This window comes from Neomonachus schauinslandi, chromosome 4 (genome assembly GCF_002201575.2).
Source record: "Neomonachus schauinslandi chromosome 4, ASM220157v2, whole genome shotgun sequence".
Taxonomy (NCBI): Eukaryota; Metazoa; Chordata; class Mammalia; order Carnivora; family Phocidae; genus Neomonachus; species Neomonachus schauinslandi.
The window spans coordinates 110707539-110730196 of NC_058406.1; the positions used below are offsets into that span (position 1 = coordinate 110707539).

The window sequence follows — 22658 nt, forward strand, 5'->3', positions numbered from 1 at the left end:
CACAGTGTCATGGGAGTGGAATTACTGTTGATATTACTTTTCGTTTGTGCAGGTAACAGTAATAACAGTGGAATATATCAAGCCTGTGAGTGCCATCACATTCAGTCTACATATCCATGAGGCTAATAAAAAATAAACACTTTTGTTATAGCACAGAAAATTAAGCCCACACTAAGTTCAAGTGTCCATTTACACGGAGGCACATTGCACACGAGGTGTGTGTGCACACCAAAAAGGCAGTTTAGCTGGTTGTCTATACCTTTTTCTTAAAAAAAATAAATATAAAAAAACTTCTGAAACAATGCTTAACTACTTTACAATCCCTGAAATAGACATTGCCTTTACTATAGCAACTACTAAACTCTGATCCATCCAGAAATTCAAGATTTCGTGGGTGTGTGAGTGTGTGCGAGTGTGTCTCTCTGTGTGTGTGAATGTGTATACTTTGTAGCACTTGTAGTTCTATGGAAAGATTTTTATCAAATTGAAAGTTTCCCTGTTGCCTACGGAGGGTAAGACAATGTCACCAGTGTTGAAAGTAATGACTTGGATCAGAGTAATGTTTTTTTTTTTTCATGTGTTACTATATTTCCCATTCCTTTCCGGTCCACCCAGTAAGATAAATGCTATTTCAGGGGATATGGTATCTACAGAATTTTCCATTTGGATGTGTTTGTATTTGCTAAGTACAAATCTACATCAATATTGTCACTTGTATATTGTACCAACATATGGCAGGAAAGCCTGGCTGGTCACATCAACTCTTATTTCTCATCTTGGGATAAGAGTTGCCAACTATTTGATATGACTTGAAAAACAAACAGACAAATCTGCATCACTAAAAAAGCTTATGTTTCTTTAAAACATGTCAAATAAATAATTCATATTAACTAAAACCGTACAGCCAAGTCGAATACTTTGCTGACTGCTCTATTTAATTATTGCTAACAAATTCTGAACAGGCTGTTTTCCAGTACACTGTGCTTCTGTGAGTGCGCATTTCCCACTAGTGGGCGCCATTTATCTTCTTATTTCTTCCCTGCACCTCACGGCAAGCCCATTTATAAATACAAAAGCCAGTGAAAGGGAGGAAAAGAAGTGTGCAATAAAAATCAAACTGGACCATAGTGCAGTCCTTAGACAAGGATTTCCTTCTTACTGTTTTGTTTTCTCATTTAAACCCAGCAAGGTATGTGATTTGAGAATAGCATTTCTATTTAAATTCTATTGGAAAATAAATTAATAAACACACTTGTAAAAATATGGCAGACTTCAAAATGCAGTTAAAAGATAAAAAACTCTTTGATTAGAAATAAATAAAATATAAAAATGTCACATTTATTTTACATATACTTTACAAAAAAAAAAAACCCCAAAAGAGTGCAATGAAGAAATAAAATTAAAACATATGAAAATAAATAAGATCTAATATTTGACTGCATTGCTTTTAATCCAAAGAGTCTATCATAGTTTTTCTTTCCTTTTTATGTCAGCTGGGGGAAAAAAATTAGTGCAATGTTGCAATTGTAAATGCAGTACGGCAACCTACGTGCTTTAGCAGCACAGGAGCCCCTTCCAGATCCGTCTGTGTTAACTGCTGTTCGTAATTTCTGTTGCCCGGCAGCGCTGTGGTCCTACACATGGATGCCCTTCACTGCCTGTTTGATACTTTCCAGCAGAGCTTTGCATTCCGGGGAATAGTCCCGTTCCAGATTGCTGTACATGTCTGTGAGTGTATTTACATATGCTTCAAAATTCTGCTCACTGATAGGCCCCTAAATGAAGACAAAACACATTGAACCAATCAGAGTCACTCAGGCTACGACAAAAGAGGACCGAGTAACACAAAGAGTATCAGTGACTCCAGAGTCTTAAAGGGAAGGTAAGGATCCATATGACTGCTGGAGTTTGGGGAGATGGAGAGAGACTGTGTTGGGATTCATCTGTTCACTCTTCACTCCATTAATGGGATTGCTGTGATTGTCAGTATTTTGTGGTCAATTTGGAGCTGCATCAGGTAGATGTCTGGCTACTGAGCTGGACCCCTCAAAGCTGCACTACTTCTATGGAGAGGCCGCCTCAGCTTCAATTGCACATGCTCAGCATAACACAGACCTCCTGTCTGCGCAAGGGGAATGTCGGAGAGGCTATGGTGGAAGGCTTTGCTTGAGCCAGGTGGTTCCTTTGACAGCACTGGGCTGGAATTTAAGGAACGTAAGATCTGAGCAAGCTGCTCACTAACCAGGTGGAAATTTTTCCTTTTTCATCCTCAGAGACCTTTTTGGCCATTTTTCCCTCGTGGCATCATTGTAATATAACCTTGTATTTTTCTATCTCTGTTCCAGGTAGCACTTCAGATTCACCAAGTCAAGCTCTGCTTATCTCTTATTCTTTTTGTGTGCTTTGGTAGCTCCTTTGCCTAACGCGGTGCTTCAGAGAGTGGCCACTTGATCCGTGTAAGTTGCACGTGCCCCTGAAGGAAATGCATGACACAGAGGGCATGCTACTAACCATTTCCGGGTGCCTCCGTTTTCCCACCTTTTTGAAAACAATGTGACATGTGCTTTACTTGCTTCACAAAATGCTTGGAAGAAAGGATTTTTAGAAGGCCTAAATACTAGAGCTATAGCGGATGCTATCGTTACTGCTGTTATTTAGAAGGTAGGTATTGCTAAATCTGAAGATTATCTTGCTGTGCTCAGTAAAATACTGAATTATGAGTATTGTCTAACCATGGTTTTCTGCTCCCTTTCAGTTTCGGCCCTTGCTGTGTCATGCGTTTCTTGGAGAGTTTGTAACTGGACCAGGACCCAGGCGGCAGAGTGGATGAAGGCCACACAAAAAAGCCAGGCTCATCTGGCTTTGGAGCCTTGATCAAATTACATGAACTCTGAGCTCTGATTTCCTCAATTACAGAATGGGAAGGCCAAGGCTCAGTCTTTGTTGTCTGTGTGAACATTTAGTGTAATCAGCCCTAAAAATCACCACTAGGTTGCCTTGCATATAGCTCTACAAAGTACAAGTTCTCTTGAATGGTAACGATTCTTTTTATGGCATTTGTGAAGGAAAACATAGTAATGAACACAAATTTCAAGTATGAATTAGACAAATGTTCATAAATAATATAATAATATCCAATAATTTACCTTAATACTGGCCATAAAGTAATAATTTATTGTCCTTTGTGTTCCTTATTATTACATTATCGATTTTTTTTTTTTTTTTTGGTCAAGAGACACATTTGGAATTGGTAAGATGAGGGCTCCATGCTGCAAAATTGGGTGAATTGAGGGATTTATTGCTTTCAGGTAAACCAATCATATTTTTTCATTAAATTGCTGCTTCTTTAAATCATTCATGCATAAAATTTGCAGCTTTAAAAAACTTGTTCTAAGGAAATTAAAAGCATTCAACAATGCAGCCTCTCTTCCAAATGTTTGTAACATTTATGAAAATGTGACCGGAACTAATTATCTATGAATTTGAAATAGTTGCCAAAACTCAAATATATGTTTAGATTTTGAAAATAAGGATGACTTGCTCACTTTTTTATTCCGTATGAGAACTTAAGTATGTTCTTCCTACTTAACGCCAAATTAAAAACACTTTTTTTTTTTTTTTTTACAGTTCTTGAATTGGGTGGACAGCACAAATGGCTGTAAACCTTCTAAGCTTTCTATTTGGAAATAAACTTTTAGTAAGGGAGCTTTGGCCTCTGACCTTCATATTACATTATAAAGCAAGTTTTAAATAAGCCCTCACCTTTAAATGATTCCTGCAATTTCAAAAGCCCTTGGCCTTCACGTAATTTAATGTACGTATCTGTCATGGTCCCCGTGAGGGAGGTTGTTGCATGTCAGCCGTGACAGAGCGGGCGCCACACCTGTGCGGCTGCTGACGGGCAGCCCTCGTGGTGACTGTGCTGCGATGGAGCAGCCAAGGCCCTGCCTTGGACTTACCATCTGTGGGAGCTGAATGTCGGCAAGGCTGGAGATGAGGGCTTGGCTCAGGCCCGCCAGCTCCTTCAGCAGGCTCTCATTGTTCTGCTCTATGAGCCTGTTCTCCTCCTCTATGGTCTTTAGGTTGCTCTCCATAGATGTGATCTGAAATGGAAATAACCTGGGAATGTGAGCAGCCGGCTTCTGAAGGAAAGGCATCTGCTGAACCTGACTGCCAAGTAGTGGGTACTCTGCAACTTCCCCCCATAAAACTGCAACCCGCCACATTGTTTTAAGTTTTGGAATCACATTCCCAAGTCTACATCTCTAGCCCAGACTTCTCCTGTGAGTTGCAAATTCCACATCTCCACATGGCTACATGGTGGCTATCTCAAGCTCAGCATGTTCAAGAGTAAGCCTTCGCTACTTTCCCCAAACCTGATCCACACGCAGTCCTCACCTTCCCAACTTGAACATCACTCAGGCCTCCGAGGTATCTCTGAAGGCTCTCTGTCTCTCATACTTTAAATTCACTGGGCTCTTCCTTCACAACACCCAAGATGGACACTGTCCTCACCTGCACTGCTGGCCCCTGGGCCCAGCCACCCAAGGGACTGTGACTGCCTTCTCATGGGTGACCCTGCACCTGGCTTGGCCCCACGCAATCTCTTCTTGGCCTGTCTTCAACACAGCTACCAGTACAAATCTCTTAAAATGTAAGTCAGATTATAGGTCAAATATGATTGGGTTTAACCATTGGCTCAAACCCCATAATGGTTCTACATTCATTCAGAATAAAAATGACCTGGGTGCTCCATGTGTTACCTCTGGGACTCATCTCCTGTGACTCCCCCCCTTGCTCGCTTGCCTGCAGCCGTGCGTACTCTGATCTTTCTCAGAACTCTGAGCCTTCTCAAGATTTAGGGGTCCTGCACTTGTGGTTTTCACTGTTTGAAACACTCTGCCCCCATACCTGTTTGACTGCCTCCCTCAGCTTCTCAAGTCTCTGACAACATGTGTCCTTCCTGAGGCCAGCCGGCCATCCTATTTTATATTGAAATCTGGCCCTGCGCCCTTGTCCCATCCAGTGTGATTAGTCACTGATGATTCTTTTTTGTTATTATCTGTCTCCCCCTTCTAGACATTAAGCTCTGGGTAAGGAAACCAAACCTGCATTTCAGATGGACTGAAACCTTCTGTCTGAAGCTGCTGTGAGTGAGGACTTCTGAGATCAGTAACCAGAGGCCCCAAAACCCTGAGTTTCAGGATAGGACAGAAGGGGGAAAGAAACTTCTGTCCAGGCTTTGTCTCACTATTCTTTTCCTTCTGATTTGTTGCAATATAGTCATTATTAGTGTTTTTTTAAAAAACAAACTCCTAGACTGACTTTTATTTTCCATTTGGGTAAATCTAGTCAGGGGATGGGGCACATATTACATTGGGGAATACAGAATTGAGAAACTGCTTGGATTTTTCAGTAAAGAATCTATCCAGAAAAACCTCCAAAATTAAATGTGAAAAGTTGCTCTGTTTATTTGAATTTTGAATAAAACTAACTAATCTCATACCTTCTTGTGATAATTTTTCTAATGCACCATGTGCTCTGCAGGACTCTACTTACACAGGATGATTGGCTTTATTTGCTTCTAAAGCCTTTAATGCACCCAAGGCAAAAACATAAGTAGCTTTGCCTACAGGTTCCCAATCAATGATGGCCCAGGGTGATCTACCTATCCAAGCTTTACAGTAAGGATGTCACTGAGACATGCTCAGTGTATTCATTGTAAGATATCAGTTTATTTTTTAACACAATGTTTAAGAGTTTAATGTTTTGCTTCTACTAACGATTGCAATCACTTTAAAGATAACTAATAGCTTTTCTGTTGTGTTATTGTTTTTACCTGCGTCTGAAGTTTCATCATATCTGCTTCAATTTTAAGGTTGGATTCATTTAGTTCCTTTATTTCTTCATCCAAATGCCTAATTTCTTCATCACTCTCTAAACCTACAAAAAATCAGACTACTGGAGTCAAACAGAAAATATGAGACAGTGACAATATGAGTCACTTTATGTTTAAATTTGTGGTTTGCTAAGTGAAAATTAGACTTTAATTTGAAATGTTGAATTTTTACCCAAATCCATATCCAAGATTCTAAAAAAGTGGGTTAAAGAGTTCCTTTGTAAGAAAAGGGAGTAGAAAAGTAATACCATTTAATGTAGCGCCGTTATGTTCCAGGTATGATGCTAAACATGTCTGCAGATAGTTTCTCATTTAAACTTCACTGCACGCTATGGGGCATGTTCCAGTATACCCTTTTCACATATGAAGACACTGAGTCCTAGAAAAGCTAAATGAGGCCACACTCTTCACTGACAGAAGCTGCATAACCTGCCTGTGTCCAGAGTAATAGCAGAGCTAGGAATGAATTCCAGAGCCCATGCACCCTCTCGTACACAGTGTTGAAGAACAGTTATGGCACGAATTATGCTGATTAACTGTATATTTATTAACTGTGTGGGACCTTATGAACCATCACTGGAGGCAGAGCTGGGGTGCTGGCAGGGGGCTTAGAGTCCAGGGACACAGAATTTGGGTTCCCTATGTAGAGTTGGATAAGGAGAAATGCAATCTAGGAGAAGGAACATGGGCTTTGGAGTTCGAATGCTGGCCTTGACTCTTGTTCTTGAATCTGCACAACTTACTTAATTTCTTTGTGCCCCATTTTCCTCTTCAATAAAATTAGGCATAAAATCTATGTTGTGAGAATTAATGCAGTAAATTATAAAGTGCTGAACGTACAGTAGGTTCTCAATGAATGGGAGTTATTTCCCATCACTATTTTATAGAAGGAATATGAATGCATTTTAAGTATTTTTTTAAAGCTGGGAATGGTAGCTCATATTATTTTTTTTAAAGATTTTATTTGTTTATTTGACAGAGAGAGAGACAGCGAGAGCAGGAACACAAGCATGGGGAGTGGGAGAGGGAAAACCAGGCTTCTCGCCAAGCAGGGAGCCTGATGTGGGGCTCCATCCCGGGACCTTGGGATCATGACCTGAGCTGAAGGCAGACGCTTAACAAATGAGCCACCCAGGCGCCCCTGCTAGCTCATATTAAAGAGGACAGAAGCAGGACGTGAGGTGAGTTTAACAGTCCCGAATAATGAATCTGAACCAAAGAGATGACAATTAAGAGGGATAAATGTAAACTTCTGCATTTGGATTTAATAGGATTGAATTCATGACAGCAAGAATGAGGGAATTGGCAATTTGTTTGAAAGAGTTCTAGCCTCTCACACTGCCCTGTGGTTACTACTATGGAAAACAGTTCACTGTCCCCTGAAGGTGAACTTCACAGTGCTCTGTGACCCAGCAATTCCACCCCTAAGTACACACCTGAGACAAATGGCTGCAGGTGCACAAGAGGAGGCACGCACAAGACGAACACAACACATTCACAAAAGCCCAGCTTGGAAACACACCGCATGCCTGCCAAAGAGCATGGATGACTCTTACCAATAACATGTTAAGAAAAATGTAAGCCCTGACTGTTTACATAAAGCTTGATAAAACAGGTGGCTGTTTTGTGGGTACTTACTGCTTTATTATAAGTAACTAACTACCTAAATTAAGTGGGCTACGCATGCACCAATGAAGACAGTATGTCACGAGATTGACCTAATACAGGGCTCTGAGATTCAATAAAGAAGAAAAGCAAACCAACAACTAAGATCCAGGTATTTTAGTACCTTGATCAATTTGAATATGAGTCAACGGTGTGACACAGCTCCTAAGAAAACAATAAACAATTACTCAGGACCACACTAATGGCTGTGTAATATCCGGGACACGGGATTTATTCTGAATTGGCTGGCTGTATCTAGGGAATTGCATTGCATTCTGAGCACCAAGTTTTACTAGTTATTATTCTAGAACAGGATCTTTTCTCAGATGAGTGGGATTGAAATACTTGTTTTTGACAACACCAGGGAGCATAGATTATCAATTAAACAGGTATTTTGAGTGCTATCAACACTTGAAATTCTTCTGGTTTGAGCAAATGAAAACTTCTTTAAAAAAAAAAAAAAGATTTTATTTATTTGACAGGGAGACACAGCCAGAGAGGGAACACACAGGGGGAGTGGGAGAGGGAGAAGCAGGCTTCCCAGGGAGCGGGGAGCCCGATGTGGGACTCGATCCCAGGACTCTGGGATCATGACCTGAGCAGAAGGCAGACGCTTAATGACTGAGCCACCAGGCACCCTGCAAATGAAAACTTCTAATGCTATATTTCTTTGCCAAATTGGTTTTCCTTTTTGTCTCTTTGCAATAAAATTCCACTTCAGAAGATGGTATTTTCTTACATAATATCTGGTGAAGAAGACAATAAGCAAGGAAGCACGGATAAAATATGAAGAGCTATGAAGGAAATAAGCAGGGTGCTTTGAGAACCCTCACTGGGGAAGCCTCTTTTAATCTGAGACTTTACTGATACAGTAAAAAGTCAGGCACATGAAAGGCTTGGGATTGGGTTGGGATGAGCATCTCAGGGGAGGGAGTAGAAAGCACAGAAGCCTGGGATGAGAAAGGAATGGGAATTCTGCTCCCGGGACTGTAAGAAAGCCCTCGTGAGAGAGGAAACAGGTCATGGGGGACCTCACAAAGAGCTTGGGTTTATTCTCTGTGCATTGGGAGCCAGTGAAGAATTTTAAGCAGGGGAGTTGATGTGATCTGGTTGGCTTCTCAAAAGCATAACTCAGTTCTGGGTAGAGAATGGGGTGAGAGGGAGACAGAGCAGAAACCAGAAGACAGGTGAGGAGATTATCACTGGGGTCCTGGCTCATCTGATGGTCCTTTGCCCCATGGTAGTGGAAGTAAGGGTAATAGAAGTGGACTCAACATAAAAGATTTGGTGGGATTTGCAGTGCTTGTGATGAATGGGAGGAAGGGGATGAGTGAAGGGAGGAATCAAGGAAGACTGTTTTTGCTCAAGCAGCTGGACAACTACTGGTGTTCCGGCAATGAAGCAGAAGCTTCCAGCAGGAAAATCAAAAGTTTAAATTTGGCTGTTAAGTCATGGATGCTTGTGAGAAGACTCTGAGAGCCCAGGTTCTTGGTATTGAGCTCTAGTTAGTGTTACATTCCCCTGGCATCCAATGTTAGTGCAGACAGTCAAGCCTCTTGATCAAGATGGGGCCTAGCGACAAAAGGTACCTGGAAACCTATGGGGAAGGTATGATCACGAGATGAGACCTCAAAAAAGAAACATTGTGTCAGGATCTAACACATAATAGGCACTCCATAAATTCTCAGGCAATTAATGAATAAGTGAACTAACATTTTCGTTATGATTTCTGGGATTTGGGGAGATATTTTATTTTATTTTATTGGGAGGGTAGGCATTTTAGCCAATCTCTTTGTAATTTTTTTTCCATGAATACATTACCTTGTCTATTTCTGTCCATCTATTTATCTGTCAACCTCCTCTCCACACAGTCTTTAAGAGCCTCCTCCAGAGTAGAACTGAGAAGATACCACAGATTTTGAATTTCACACCGCACTTGCAAATATGAACCCATTTGATTCTCTTAAGGATCCCAAGAGGCAGATACACTTCTTACCTCATTTTGTGGATGGAAAAACCAAGGCATGAAGAGGTTAAGTAGTAAGCAGTAGAGCTGGGATTCAAAACACAAGCTCTCTGGTCCCAGAATATGTTCTCTTAACCATTATAATGCTACCTTTACTCATGGCTATTTAATCTGCTTTGAAATTATCAATTAAATGTTTGCACTGATGTTCCTTGACAAAAATATACACAATAGACTAGAGAGTAGAAACAGAGTGCTGGGTTAGACTCGCCATGTGTTGTTGACCAAGGAAATCGTATAAACTTTCCACTAAATATTTTAGTGGAACTATTTCAGTGGCCCTGTTCCTTTATAGGGTGTACCTGTTTAAAAGCAAAAGAATATGCTTTCTTTACTTGGTACAAATCTATGCCTAACATACATAATTAGGGATTACATAATTTATAATAATACTTTATATTCTGTATAAGCTTGTAAGGGATGTAAATACTTGTATATAGCAGATATGCTCAACTTATAAGGGGCTTTAAATAGAGTTCTATCCAGAAAAGAATAATGTATCACAATATTTACAGCATGGTACTTTGCCACATGGAAAGAACTAGAAGGATCTACTAAATATAAGAACATATACATAGGTCAACCATTATAACTTTTATTTATATCACAAAGAACAGAAAGGCAAGTATTTATTCATGTACAGATGTTCTAATTTTATTATCAAGGACCAGTAATGGTCTTTAAAAAATTAGCATGGCAATTTAATTATGGCAAGGAGGGAGAACTAAAGATCGATTCTTCTAAAATAAATGTAAACATTTTTGGTGTCGACCTTCCATGTTTTAACTGGTTTGTACATGTTATGGAATCCAACCAATTGCCTGAATGATTTGTACCTATTTTAACTTAATATAGCACACCAAGAAGTTTAAAGTCATATGCACTTTATAGTTTATTGCAATTTGATTTCTTTTTAGGATCTGGGGAATGTGGGGTTATACTTGTTTTATAAATCATCCAGGGAAACATGGCCATGTCCAAGCTTTAAGGTAGGGGACTATGGGGATGGCACATCATTAGAGAAGATCTCAAGTGACTTTAGGTCCTCCCTGACCCTCCACTGACCACTGACTTGAACTCAGGTGGATTTTTCTTCACACACAAGTCATTGTAGGTTCTCAGGCTTCAGATGAGCATCAGCCCCTAGCTTCTTAGATTATGAAAACGTGTAATTTTCCAGTTTCCTGGCGCATTTAGAATAAATACACTTCAGACACTTGTCAATGAGTTCCAGCCATCTTGCTGCTGCTCCACGTCCTTTGAAAGCTCAGCTGAAGATGCTCAAGTTAAAAAGCACCCTTCAAAGGATGTGTGTGCAGTCCAGCTGCTCCCAGGTTACTATAACCATCTACTAGGGGGTTTGAGCAACCCAGTGGAGCTGTGTGCACCTGGCCCACATCTCACTGGCACTCTGCAAAGCTTCACTATAATTTGCTGTAGTGCCGACAGCTTACTGTCTTGATCTTATCTTTATTAGGAACAGTCTGTGATTTCTATTATATTTACTGTTAAAGGTGTTGCTGGTGTTCTTATGATGAAAACTCATAGGAAATATTTTCTTCATGCACTCACTTCCAGAGAAAGTTTTGCTTTGAATTTACTCAATGACAGTGTGATTCTCATAGTGATTATATTCTCCTTTTACTTTGGCATCTAAAAAGCTGAGACTCAAATCTGAGATCCCTTCTTACCCACTGGGAAATGGGTACATTCCTGCTATTAGCCTCAGGCTTGATCCACCTTGCTTTCTTATCTTTGATCTCCTTTTGTCTCATTTTTTTGAATTAACTTCTAAGTAGCTTTTTCTAAATGTAGCATTGCACTCCCCATCATTTAACTATTGCTTGAAAGAAGGTGACATATAAATAATAAATAAATATTAAATTGTGCCAGTTTCACAGAAAATGTGCTAAAAGGCAGTTGAGAAGTGGGCAGTATTTCCAAGGAACAATGAAAACATCTGGAGTAAGCACTTTTACTGAGCATCTAAATGTTGGAAAGAATGTCCAGCAGAGTCCCTAACCTCCCGAGCTTTTATTCCTCCTCCACAGGCAAATTGACCCCCCTCACCTCTTAGTGGTGGCCCCATGAGGGAGAGCAGACCCCTAAGGGGCCACTTTAGATAATGCATCTGACAGATGAAAGCCTCAGAAGGGAAATAGTAGGAAGCTCAAAAGTGCTTCCCTCGCTCAGATACTGCATATCTTCTTTTGAAAAAAAATCATAGGCAAATTAAAAAGATTGGGCAATGCTTTCAAAGAAATAAAGTAAAAACAGTTACTCCATTCCAGTTATGTGCCAAAGACACCATCAAATCAATCTCCAAAGCAAAACAATGCTTTGCCATTGTTTCTAGACACTTTAGAATGATGATCTAAGGAAACAACATGTGCCTGAGATGATATTGATGAGAAATCTTAGGAAAAGCACTCAAGAATCAAAGGAAAATTGGAGGATCCGAAGATAGAGCTCAGAAACTGCATCTATTAGCTTCTATAAGGCATTGACACTAGGGAAATATAGATATAAATTTAAATCATCCAGATACATCATAAAAATATTTTCAGGATGGAACAAAATTTAAGGAGTCAAAGACAGAAGCCAAAAACTGTATTTCTTGAAATTTGATAGAAGGTTTACACCAGGAAACCCCCCTCCCCAACACACACACATGCTCATGCAAAAGCTGTCATTTTGAGGACCAAAGGACAAAAGTTCAGCTGGTGTGTCTTAATCCTTTGAATAGCAATGCTTGATTTTCTGTGTTAGAGATACTTATGAAAAAGGAAAGAAAAAAACCCAAGAAATTGTTTTTTAGATGAAGTTATAGTTTTAGTTCAAATTCAAGGAAAGCATCCGTCTTGTATATTAAAATTGCACTTCCCATATAAAGAATAATTAGGCATGCGAACGCTTTGGGGAGCTATGGCTGAAACCTTGGTGGGGATGGCAGCCCCTAGCCCTGTGATCTTTTTTTTGTTTTGTTTTGTTTTGTTTTTGTTCTTGTTTTAAAGATATTATTTATTTATTTGACACAGAGAGAGCGAGAGAGAGAGACAGCAAGCACAAGCAGGGGGAATGGCAGGCAGGGGAGAAGCAGTCTCCCCACTGAGCAAGGAGCCTGATGCGGGGCTCAATCCCAGGACCCCAGGATCATGACCTGAGCTGAAGGCAGCCGCCCTGTGATCTTACCGCCTGTTGCTTTGAGCTTGATGGTCATTAGTTCTTCTGAGACCTTGCCCTTTTTGATGGCTTGTGCATTTAGAGGACATCCAGATAAGCTGTAAGGACAGAAATTATACCAATGTGTGAAATACATATTACTTCTTTTTTTAACACATGTTACTTCTTTCAAAAATTAAAGTTTTGTATTCACCACTTACTAGGTCTTTGTCTACTAATTACGTTATAATCTGCAGTCTGTTTGTAGAAATAACACGTAATATTTATGAACATGAAAGCAAAGGCCCTCAGATAATGTAATTATGTTTTGTGTTTTTGGTCTTTAAATCAAAATTCAAATAGCTATTGCTGATACTATCATATAATTAATTTTGTTAAAATGTTACTATTCTGCATTCATACAATGCCTTTTTTTAGGAGTGGTTACTTTGTTTTCTGTAAACGCAAAATGGTACATATATATTACAATTAAGAATTGTTCCAAATTAGTCAAAATTCCATGAATAATAAAGCAGAATCTAGTTCTTCCTGTTTTTTACGTACTGTAGTCTGGTCTTTACAGAATGACTCAAATTAATACAAACCCAAAATAATATGACCCCAAATAATACAAGCCCAAAATAATAAAAATAAACAGGTATATTGCATACCGTTTGGGCGTAGGGACATTTCTAATTTATTCTCTAACTTTTAAAATATTATTTTTTATTAAAAAAAAATCTCTACTCTGAAAGGAACCACTATAAATATATTCAGATGCGCTCTCTGTGGGCGGTGTATTGTATTGCAGCGGGGTTTACATCTTTTCCTTAATCTCTGTATTCTTCAGCTGTGCTTCCTTTCTTTAATGTCATCTGTTTTATTTAAATTGCACCAAAATGATAATGACAACACTGAACAAAACTTGTTTGCTGTAGTACATGATGAGATGATTTTGTTGTTCTAAGCAACCATTCATTCTTTTGCAATTTTGTTGTATTTTTGGAAATACAATTTTCAAATAATGTTAAAAATTGTCACAATCAGCCACTTAGAATATTTTTTCCCACAGAAATTTGGTTGCAATTCATGTACGAAATAATCATTTTCAATTCAAACATTAGGACACTTGGCAAAGTGAAAAGAAATATTTCTAAAGAATGGTTGTTAATAAATGTTTGCTACATGAATATGTTTTTTTTAAGATTTATTTATTTATTTCAGTGGGGGGAGGGGCAGAGGCAGAGGCAGAGGGAGAGAGAGAATCCCAAGCTGACTCCCTGCTGAGCATGGAGCCAGATGTGGGGCCTGATCTCATGACCCTGAGATCATGACCTGAGCTGAAACCAAGAGTCAGTCGCTTAACCAACTGTGCCACCCAGGCACTCCATGAATGTATTTTTAAGTGAATTCAAAGTTATTCTATATGAAGATTATATGAAATCTAAAAAATAATAGATATGTAATGCTACATAGAAAAAGAAGGCTCGGGGTGCCTGGGTGGCTCAGTTGGTTAAGCAACTGCCTTCGGCTCAGGTCATGATCCCGGAGTCCTGGGATCGAGTCCCGCATCGGGCTCCCTGCTCGGCAGGGAGTCTGCTTCTCCCTCTGACCCTCCTCCCTCTCATGCTCTCTGTCTCTCATTCTCTCTCTCTCTCAAATAAATAAATAAAATCTTTTAAAAAAAAAGAAAAAGAAGGCTATGTGGTTTGCCAAAATTTGATAAATTATGAAATATTTAACACAGGAAAAGAAAATAATGAAAAAGCACAATGAGAACAGTGAACCGGATTTTCCTATTTTGTAAGCTTCACTGTAAAGTGTGGCCTATATAAGCTTCATTATCTTTTCTCTTTTTCTGAAAAGTTTGCCCAAGTCTGTCTTATTTTATGTCACGTATTGTGCTCTCAGAAAACGGTCATGAACAGAATTAATATTTAGTTGGTAAGCTGGATTTTAAAGGTGACCTGTAGTGGGGCACCTGGGTGGCTCAGTTGGTTAAGTATCCAACTCTTGACTTCAGATCAGATCATGATCTCAGGGTTGTGGGATCGAGCCCCACATGGGCTCCACACTCAGTGGGGAGCCTGCTTGGGATTCTCTCTCTCCCTCTCCTACTCTCTCTTCTCCCCCGCCCCTCCCTAGCCCTCCAACATTCACTTTCTCTCAGATAAAGCAAAAAAATCTTAAAAAAAAAAGTAACCTGTAGTAAGTCCACTTGTCACATAATGGTAGTGGCTATTAATAGCTCAGCAGACCTTCCCGACTCTGTCCTCTAAACAATCAGCTTTATTCCAACAACAAGGCAATAAATGTCCAGTTGTAACACAGTGGTGAGGAGAGTTAAGGAAGTGTGCACAGCTGTGTGACTTAGAACCTAAGGATATAGTTAAGTTATGAAAGTGAGGGTATGGTTTCACAATGTCACTCGATAGTTTATATCTTCTAATGTAGTTACATCTTCCAGGGTATAAAACAAATCTTAAATTAAAAAAAAATGGGATGGGAAAATATTATAAAAAGTCATTTTTCCTTTTGAGGATGGTCACATTCTCCATGGGGCTTCAATCTGCTGCTTAAGAAAAGGGGGAGGCTGGCTGGGGTGTCACTGTCAAGGTTTGGGCTCTGTATTGCAAAGGCAGGAAAAAATGTCTTTTATGCTTTTGACCAATTTGCAATTTTATCTCATATCATGGCAATTTTAAACCGTATCTTCATCTGCCTTGTTAAAGTGAAATAGCAGATGATACAATTTACATGGACATCACTGTTTATATTAAAAACATCAAAAAACCTCAAAAAATGATAGTTACGGCACAGCACTAAATGAGGTCTATTTGTCATAGAAGTTCTAGTCCTAAGCTACAACATCCATCTTGTGTGTGTGTGTTTGTGTGTGTGTCTGTGTGTCGATGTGTTTTAATATAAAAGCATTTGTCTTCTCAGACTGCTATTTTTTCAAAGTAGAAGTTTGTCATGCAAGACTTAAAGCATGGTTTTAAAATAATTAGTCTGTAAATATTATGCTGAGGTAAATGCATGGATCAGATTGTTCTCAACCATCCTCTAAGGTAAGTTTTGTAATTATTCCCATTTTGCTGCATGTTAGAGTGAGAAAAATTACAAAATTGACCTTACAGGGAATGGCTGGGGAAAGACTATGAGGCCGGCACACAGAAAGATCCACTGAAAACCAAGGATGAAGATGATACGGAGCTCACAACAGGGGCTGTGCTGTCCCAACGCTGTGTGGAAGGGCAATTCCTGAACTTCCCTGTGCTTGTCCTCTTCTGTCAAAGGAGGATAATTGTACTACCTCAGTAGCTCACAGGGTTTTGTAAAGGATTAAAGGAATAAACCACCTAAGGTACTTAGAACAGTGCTCTCTACTGGAACAGAGCGTGCCCTGAATAGATGTTAGCTATTGTGAGGGATGGGAAAGAGTACCAAACAACCTCGGGGATTTGAGGGGCAAAATGCAGAATTATATAAAAGTGTATCACAGGTCAAATCATGCTATTTTAGCATAAGTCATTCCTACTTTAATGAATTATTAATGAATTATTGCATATATACACATATGTTAATATAATTTTTATGAACGGGAAAGGAAATAGTCTGGGTCAGACACCATTATGTGCCAGGCTATAAGCTAGGCACTCTATTACATTATTTCACTACAGTCTATATATAGCAGAGAGAAGCATTCCACCTTAAAGAGAATACCCCAAAGTAAATTCAGTCTCTTAAATCTTTCAAGTAGCAAGAGAACTCTCTAGTGAAGAACAGTGAAATCTGAATTTTTCACTTGTTTTAACATGAAATTATTTTCTTTCTCCTAGAGAATAATATCTTGGCATTAATGTTGAAGCCTAATTTTTGAACTCATAATTTTCTTTTTATTATGAAACAGGTAATATGTACCTAGATACATACAGTGTGTATTTGCAGTTTAAAGAATACTCTCAAGGTGAATACCTTTTACCTTCAAACATGAACATATTTGAAGCTCCCCGTGCCTTCAACAGTTGCCTCTCTTGCCCCCAGACATATAACCATTGCCTTGAATTGTAGGTTAACAATTCCCTAGCTTTTTAAATGCAATATTGCTACTTGTTTTTAACTTTCTGGAAACAGAAGCATGCCACCCACAATTTCTTCCGCTCAGCACTGTGTTCTAAAATCAGCCCAGGACACATCTTCATTGTCACCAGTGCGTGGCAGCCCCCTGTATGCAGATACCACGGTCTACTTGGGTGCTTGACTTAGCGGGCACGTGGGTTGTTCCCAGTCTGGGCTTCGCAGAACAAGGCTACCACAGACATTCTCAGACATGTCTCTGGGCTCCAGGGTGCAGGAGACTCCCTGAGGCATCAGCCTAACAGCTCAGGGTCTGGGTGGCTGGGCATGTCCATTTGCTCTTTTTCATCTGGACTCCTTGAAGGCACTTTGCTTCCTGAAGTGGCTCTACCAATTAATTACTCTTCCACCACGAGTCAGAGCCCCTGTTGCTCCCTATCCTCACCAAGCCTTAGTGTCATCATTTAAAACTTCATGATTTTTAAAGATAATTCTGTTGTTGCTGACTGAGGGATGTGCTCACCATAGTACAGCATTAACATTTTATTATCAGTGTTAACATGGATATTACTCCACGATAAGGAAGTCAAGCTACTGTGCAGTTAATATGCCATTAGGCACACTTGATTTGTGACTGTCGCTCCCAAATATGAAATGAGATTCAAACTCAGAATGAAACAATGTTAGCTATTGTGAACATGACCATGCATTGGAAAATCAAAAAATAAACCACTTAAGAAAATGTAGGTTTTGGGGCGCCTAGGTGGCTCAGTCGTTAAGCGTCTGCCTTCGGCTCAGGTCATGGTCCCAGGGTCCTGGGATAGAGCCCCGCATCGGGCTCCCTGCTAGGCGGGAAGCCTGCTTCTCCCTCTCCTACTCCCCCTGCTTGTGTTCCATCTCTTGCTGTGTGTCTCTTTGTCAAATAAATAAATAAAATCTTTAAAAAAAAAGGTAGGTTTTCTCGATTAGCAGATGCAGCTTTATATCCACTGAAAACAGCAATTCCTGGAAGGCTTAATTTTCTGATACCATTGACATGTATCTTTAGAACCAAACAAAATATAGAATGCCCCAGCTTTGCTCAGTTTGCATACTGCTCATAAGCAAAGCATCAGGGCTCACTAAAGCTTTATTGGATTTTAAATCCGCATCACGCACAGGGGCCAGAGGACTAGATAGGTCCTCCTTGATTGGAGAACTGTATAGTGAATCTTCTTGCGCCTTTTCTTTAGGTAGAATGTGAACCAAAAAGCTGGACTAAGATCAGTGTTCCCAACAAAGGACTCCATTGAAATCCACGACACTCAGTGATAAAGGAATTAAGTCATTGTGGAACTATAAAGGGTTTTCTAAATCTCTCTCATCTTGTCGTATACTTAGTAGTCACTGTGTCATTCTCTTTCTGGCTGCTGGGGATGAGTCACACCTCCCCAGCAGCAAAATAACTACAATTTGGCCTGAAATTGAGCCAGTTCACAAGAGGGAGGGACATAAATATGTAAAGAGAAAGTTTACAATTACACTACATAATAGAGTAAATATCACCACTTGAAATTGAAGTGAACCATTAAAAGACTAAACCATTAAAAAATAGCAGCATAAGCAAATTTGAGAATACAAAAAAAAATGCAGTTTCTACAGCACTTAAAAACTATGTAGCAAATTTTCAGAAACAGAGGAAATAGCATTTTTCATTCTTCAAAGGAGTAAAACATCTATCTGGCAAGACTCACTGCACCATCTAAAGTGCTATGATTAATGAACTAAAGGAGGGATTCCCCCTTCAACCCAAAGCCATTGAGGTGACACACAATCACAACAACAACAACACAACAAAAGGCAGAAAACAAATGTTACCTTCTGTGGGTGACAAAAACATTATTTACATGGCCCAGCCCATTGCAGCCTGGCAAGGGACAGTGTGGTAGCTCTTGTTTGTTCAGTTTCCAGGAGAGGGGGGCCCCATTGAGAGGATTCTCCTTCTGTCTCTTGGCAGCCAGGGGACAGCCAGAAGCTGTGCGGTGGGACGTGTATTTACCTGATATGTGACCTTGGCCGTCACACCCTATCACAGGACATCTAGAGAGATACAGCAGAGAAATTACCAGCTGGGAGACCCTAGATAACTCACATGAAGCGCTATAAGTAGGTGAATAAGAAGGCAGTGGCAATTCCATACAAAACAGATGGCAAGTGGTGGAATTAAAGGGTTTTTTTAAATGCCACTACAACCAGCGAAACAGCATTGTATTAGCAGAAATAGTGGTCCACAAGCCTGACCGAAGCAAGGTTTGCTTCCCTGCAAACCCACTGGAATCTTCACTGCAAACCCACTGGGCACAGAGAGTTACTGTCCCATTTTCTAGGTCAGGAAAATGAGGCTTATAGAGCTTAGGTAACTTGCCACCCATTTTACAAGAAGTGGAGTCAAGTCCACACCCACACTTTTTGGCTCTAGAGTCAACCACATAAGCTGCTCTATGCTGCCTCCAACCAAAGACCATGGGTGTAAAATGTTAACTGCTTTGCCCTACATTACACAGCGCATTGCCCATAGCACCAGAATGTTGGTTTTTAAATGTCTCAACAATACATTTAGAAATGTTGTAGAGCACGAAATTTAAGATAAGATTTCAGGTTTTGGGGGGAAATGCTGCCATATTTGTCATGCTTGTACTTCTACCATGCTGTTTTCTTTTAAACAATTGGAAAAAGTATGAACTTACTTTTTTTTTTTTTTTGCATTATCAAAGTACTGTGTACACATAGCTAGGAATAAGATAATTTTCTCAAGCTTTTAAACCCTCTGACCGCTGCTTCAAGGGTCCTTGCGTCTAATAGAGTGCCTCCCCCCAACCTCAATCAATGCTCAGTTGCATCCCAACCAACATCCCGCCCATTTGACCAACAAACTACATCTGGCCACCCTTCAACTGCCACACCTTAACTACCACACTCACTTGAGTTCAGGGTCTTCTTTTTCTTCCTTCGTAGGAGTCATTTTGACACTACCTTTCCTGGCACGAGGGCAGCCGGACAAACTAAATATGCAGACAACAAGGAACAAAACCAAACCATGTGATCTCACTGGCCATTGCTATGGACATTCTGATTCCCTACTTCAGAAACGAAATCGATCTTACCTTCTGTGGGAAGCATAGTTTCCAGTCACATGCCCTGAACCATCACACCCCGGGGTTGGACACCTGGAAAACGGAGTGCACGGGCCGCATGGTTGTAGTGGAGGGAGGTGGATCACGACACATTCAAATAGAATGAAACACAATGAGTTGCTTTCTGTGGGATTCTTTTTCCTTAAATATAATGAATTTTTGGCTAGGAATACATTTTTAAAGAAAATGTTAAGATACATATCTCCTGGGTGATGCTTAGCAGACAATGTGTTAGCTTTTATTCTACCTTCTTTTTTTCTTTTTTTTAAACTTTATTTTGGAAGGAACCTGTAATTCGGCCGACAACCTACTGCTGGCCTTCTGTCTACATCATGCAAAGTTTTGCTTTTTTGCTTAAGAAAAAAAGTTTTCCAAATTGTTTTTGTACATAATTTATTTTCTCTGATTTGCTCCACTACCACAATAATCCATTAAATTCAGATGAACAAGAGTGGTATGTGTGAGCTCCAGAGACTTGGCACATTAACATAATTGCCAAAAAACCTAAGTCGTTTGCACCTGGTCTGTTCTGCCTCGTGGCCCAACTTAAATGGCCTTTTGGAAAATCTACCCATAGCTATTATCAACAATCAACCACTAAATTTGGAATGAAAAGGGGAAAAGAGGAAGGGGAGTCCAATTCTACTTGGAATGCTGAGTAGGAATAGGCTTCAAAATACACTTGAAAGTAAAAACTGAATATCTAAAGAAGAGGTCAATAAATGTCTTTTTCTTTTTTTATAGAAGAAAACTAAAGATGTTACTTATCAGATGGCTGTATAAAACATGTAAATACTGAATATTGCTATAGAACTTCTCAATCTACATATTTTCAATGTGTTATCAACACTTTTTTCCTAGAAATAGTGTTTAGAGAAACTACTTAAGAGAACCAATAGCTATTATTAAGGTACAGAAATGTACAAGTTTAGAACAACTGAGTAAGATTGAATAATAAATACTGAGTAAGTAAGGTAGTAAGTCCGATTAAGAATGCCTGGCACTCCTCTATTTTCAATCTGTCAGTCATGTCTCAACCTAATATTCTTACATTTCAGTCTAGAAAAATGGCAATCTATAGCATGATTTCTAGAATCTATACTGACACAATCAAATGTACATTATTATTTCTCATATTGAATATGAGAAAAGCTGCATGTTTCATAGTTCCCTTTACTATTTCTGGTATTAACATTCCCAAGTTTTATATCTGCTTAATATCACATTCACATCTTCTTTCATAAATTCATTCTTTGTAATTTTTAAGGAAAGAATTTTTACTTGTGATTTGGACATCAAATGTTGATTCTACTACTTATACAAATATTGTTTTATCATTAGACTTAGTAACACTCATTTTTCTTAAGATTATTATTGCAGATAAGTTTCATTAATTTTGTTTAAAGTTATTGCTTATCTTTTCTAAATTTATGCCCTATTATATTTTAAAGGGCATAAGGTAGATTATAACTTTTTATTATTCTATATGTAATATAACAAGATGCAGGAAAAAAAAACAAGTGAGAAATTTGGAATAAAAGAAGAGAAGAATAGGAAAAATAAAATCATAACTAAAAATTAATAAACATATGGCTTTGAGATCCTAGGTTGAAATAAGCCAAAATTGTGTCTAGGTCCTGGAATTGAAAGACAGGCATATGATTCAAAATTCCCATAAGGTAAAATATTATGCAGTTTACTTAAGATTAGATGATGAAAGTGCTTTGCCACACCTTCATAGGTCTGATTTAGTGTATAAATCTGAAATCAGCAGAAAAAAGTATTATGTTTAACTATTCTATTGTTACTTTAAAAAATATTATAAAAGAAAAAAAAATCCCCAAAGCAAGCAAATGAACTAAATTAAGTTACAATGAGTTGTTTTTAGTCATTTGGACTTTGTGGTGAAAGAATGTATTGGTTATAATTTAGTCAGTCATGATTTACTACTTGTTAGTGAAAACCCACATGGGTCTGGAATGAGGGGAGTCCTAACACAGTGAATGAAGAGCTAGGAGGTCATGATTCCAATACTTACTTAAGCTCCTGAGAATTAGCAGCCATGAGGGATTTAAGAGTCTTATCTGCTAAAGGACATCCAGAAACACTAAAGAGGGATGAGAAAAACAAAAACAAAACACACAACCCTGACATATACAGATCCAACTCAAACGGCATCTTGAGTTTGTGAACATATGCTAAATTTACTGGTGACTGGGGAATGGGAAAAATATAACTAGGTTTGAATCGGGCTTTGCTACTCTAACCACTGTCAGCTTATGGACACCTCAATTATTTCTCATAGACTCAGGTTTGCTATTTTATCAAATAAAGGGCTTTAACCCAATGAGACTCCCCAACTCTAGAATTCAGTAATACAATGATTACTGATTCGGAGTCCATTTCCATTGCACACCAAGGGGTGGTGGCTTAAAGGTCTAAACCGGTGCCCAAAGGGAAAGCAAATCACATCAATGAAGAAGGGAAGTGGAAAGATTAAATACAGCTTTTTTGCAGTGTTTAGCACCTTGACCTGGTATTTGCCCAGGGAAGAGGCTGCCACATTCCACAAGGTGAATGGTCAACCCAGGTCACTCTACTATCTTACCTTGGTTTCACTTGAGTCCTAAAGCTAGACAGAACCAAAGCCCTG

General features: G+C 39.2%; 1 protein-coding gene across 1 annotated transcript in view; it reads right to left on the minus strand.

The window, feature by feature from the left end:
• Positions 1–1634: 1634 nt before the first annotated feature.
• Positions 1635–22658, minus strand: part of ST18 (ST18 C2H2C-type zinc finger transcription factor) — a 68088-nt gene continuing 47064 nt past the window's right edge. Inside the window, 8 exon segments of the mRNA XM_021688426.1 lie at positions 1635–1775; positions 3960–4103; positions 5840–5943; positions 12783–12871; positions 18690–18911; positions 19793–19873; positions 19976–20038; positions 22044–22112. Coding sequence (XP_021544101.1) covers positions 1635–1775; positions 3960–4103; positions 5840–5943; positions 12783–12871; positions 18690–18911; positions 19793–19873; positions 19976–20038; positions 22044–22112 — 913 coding nt within the window.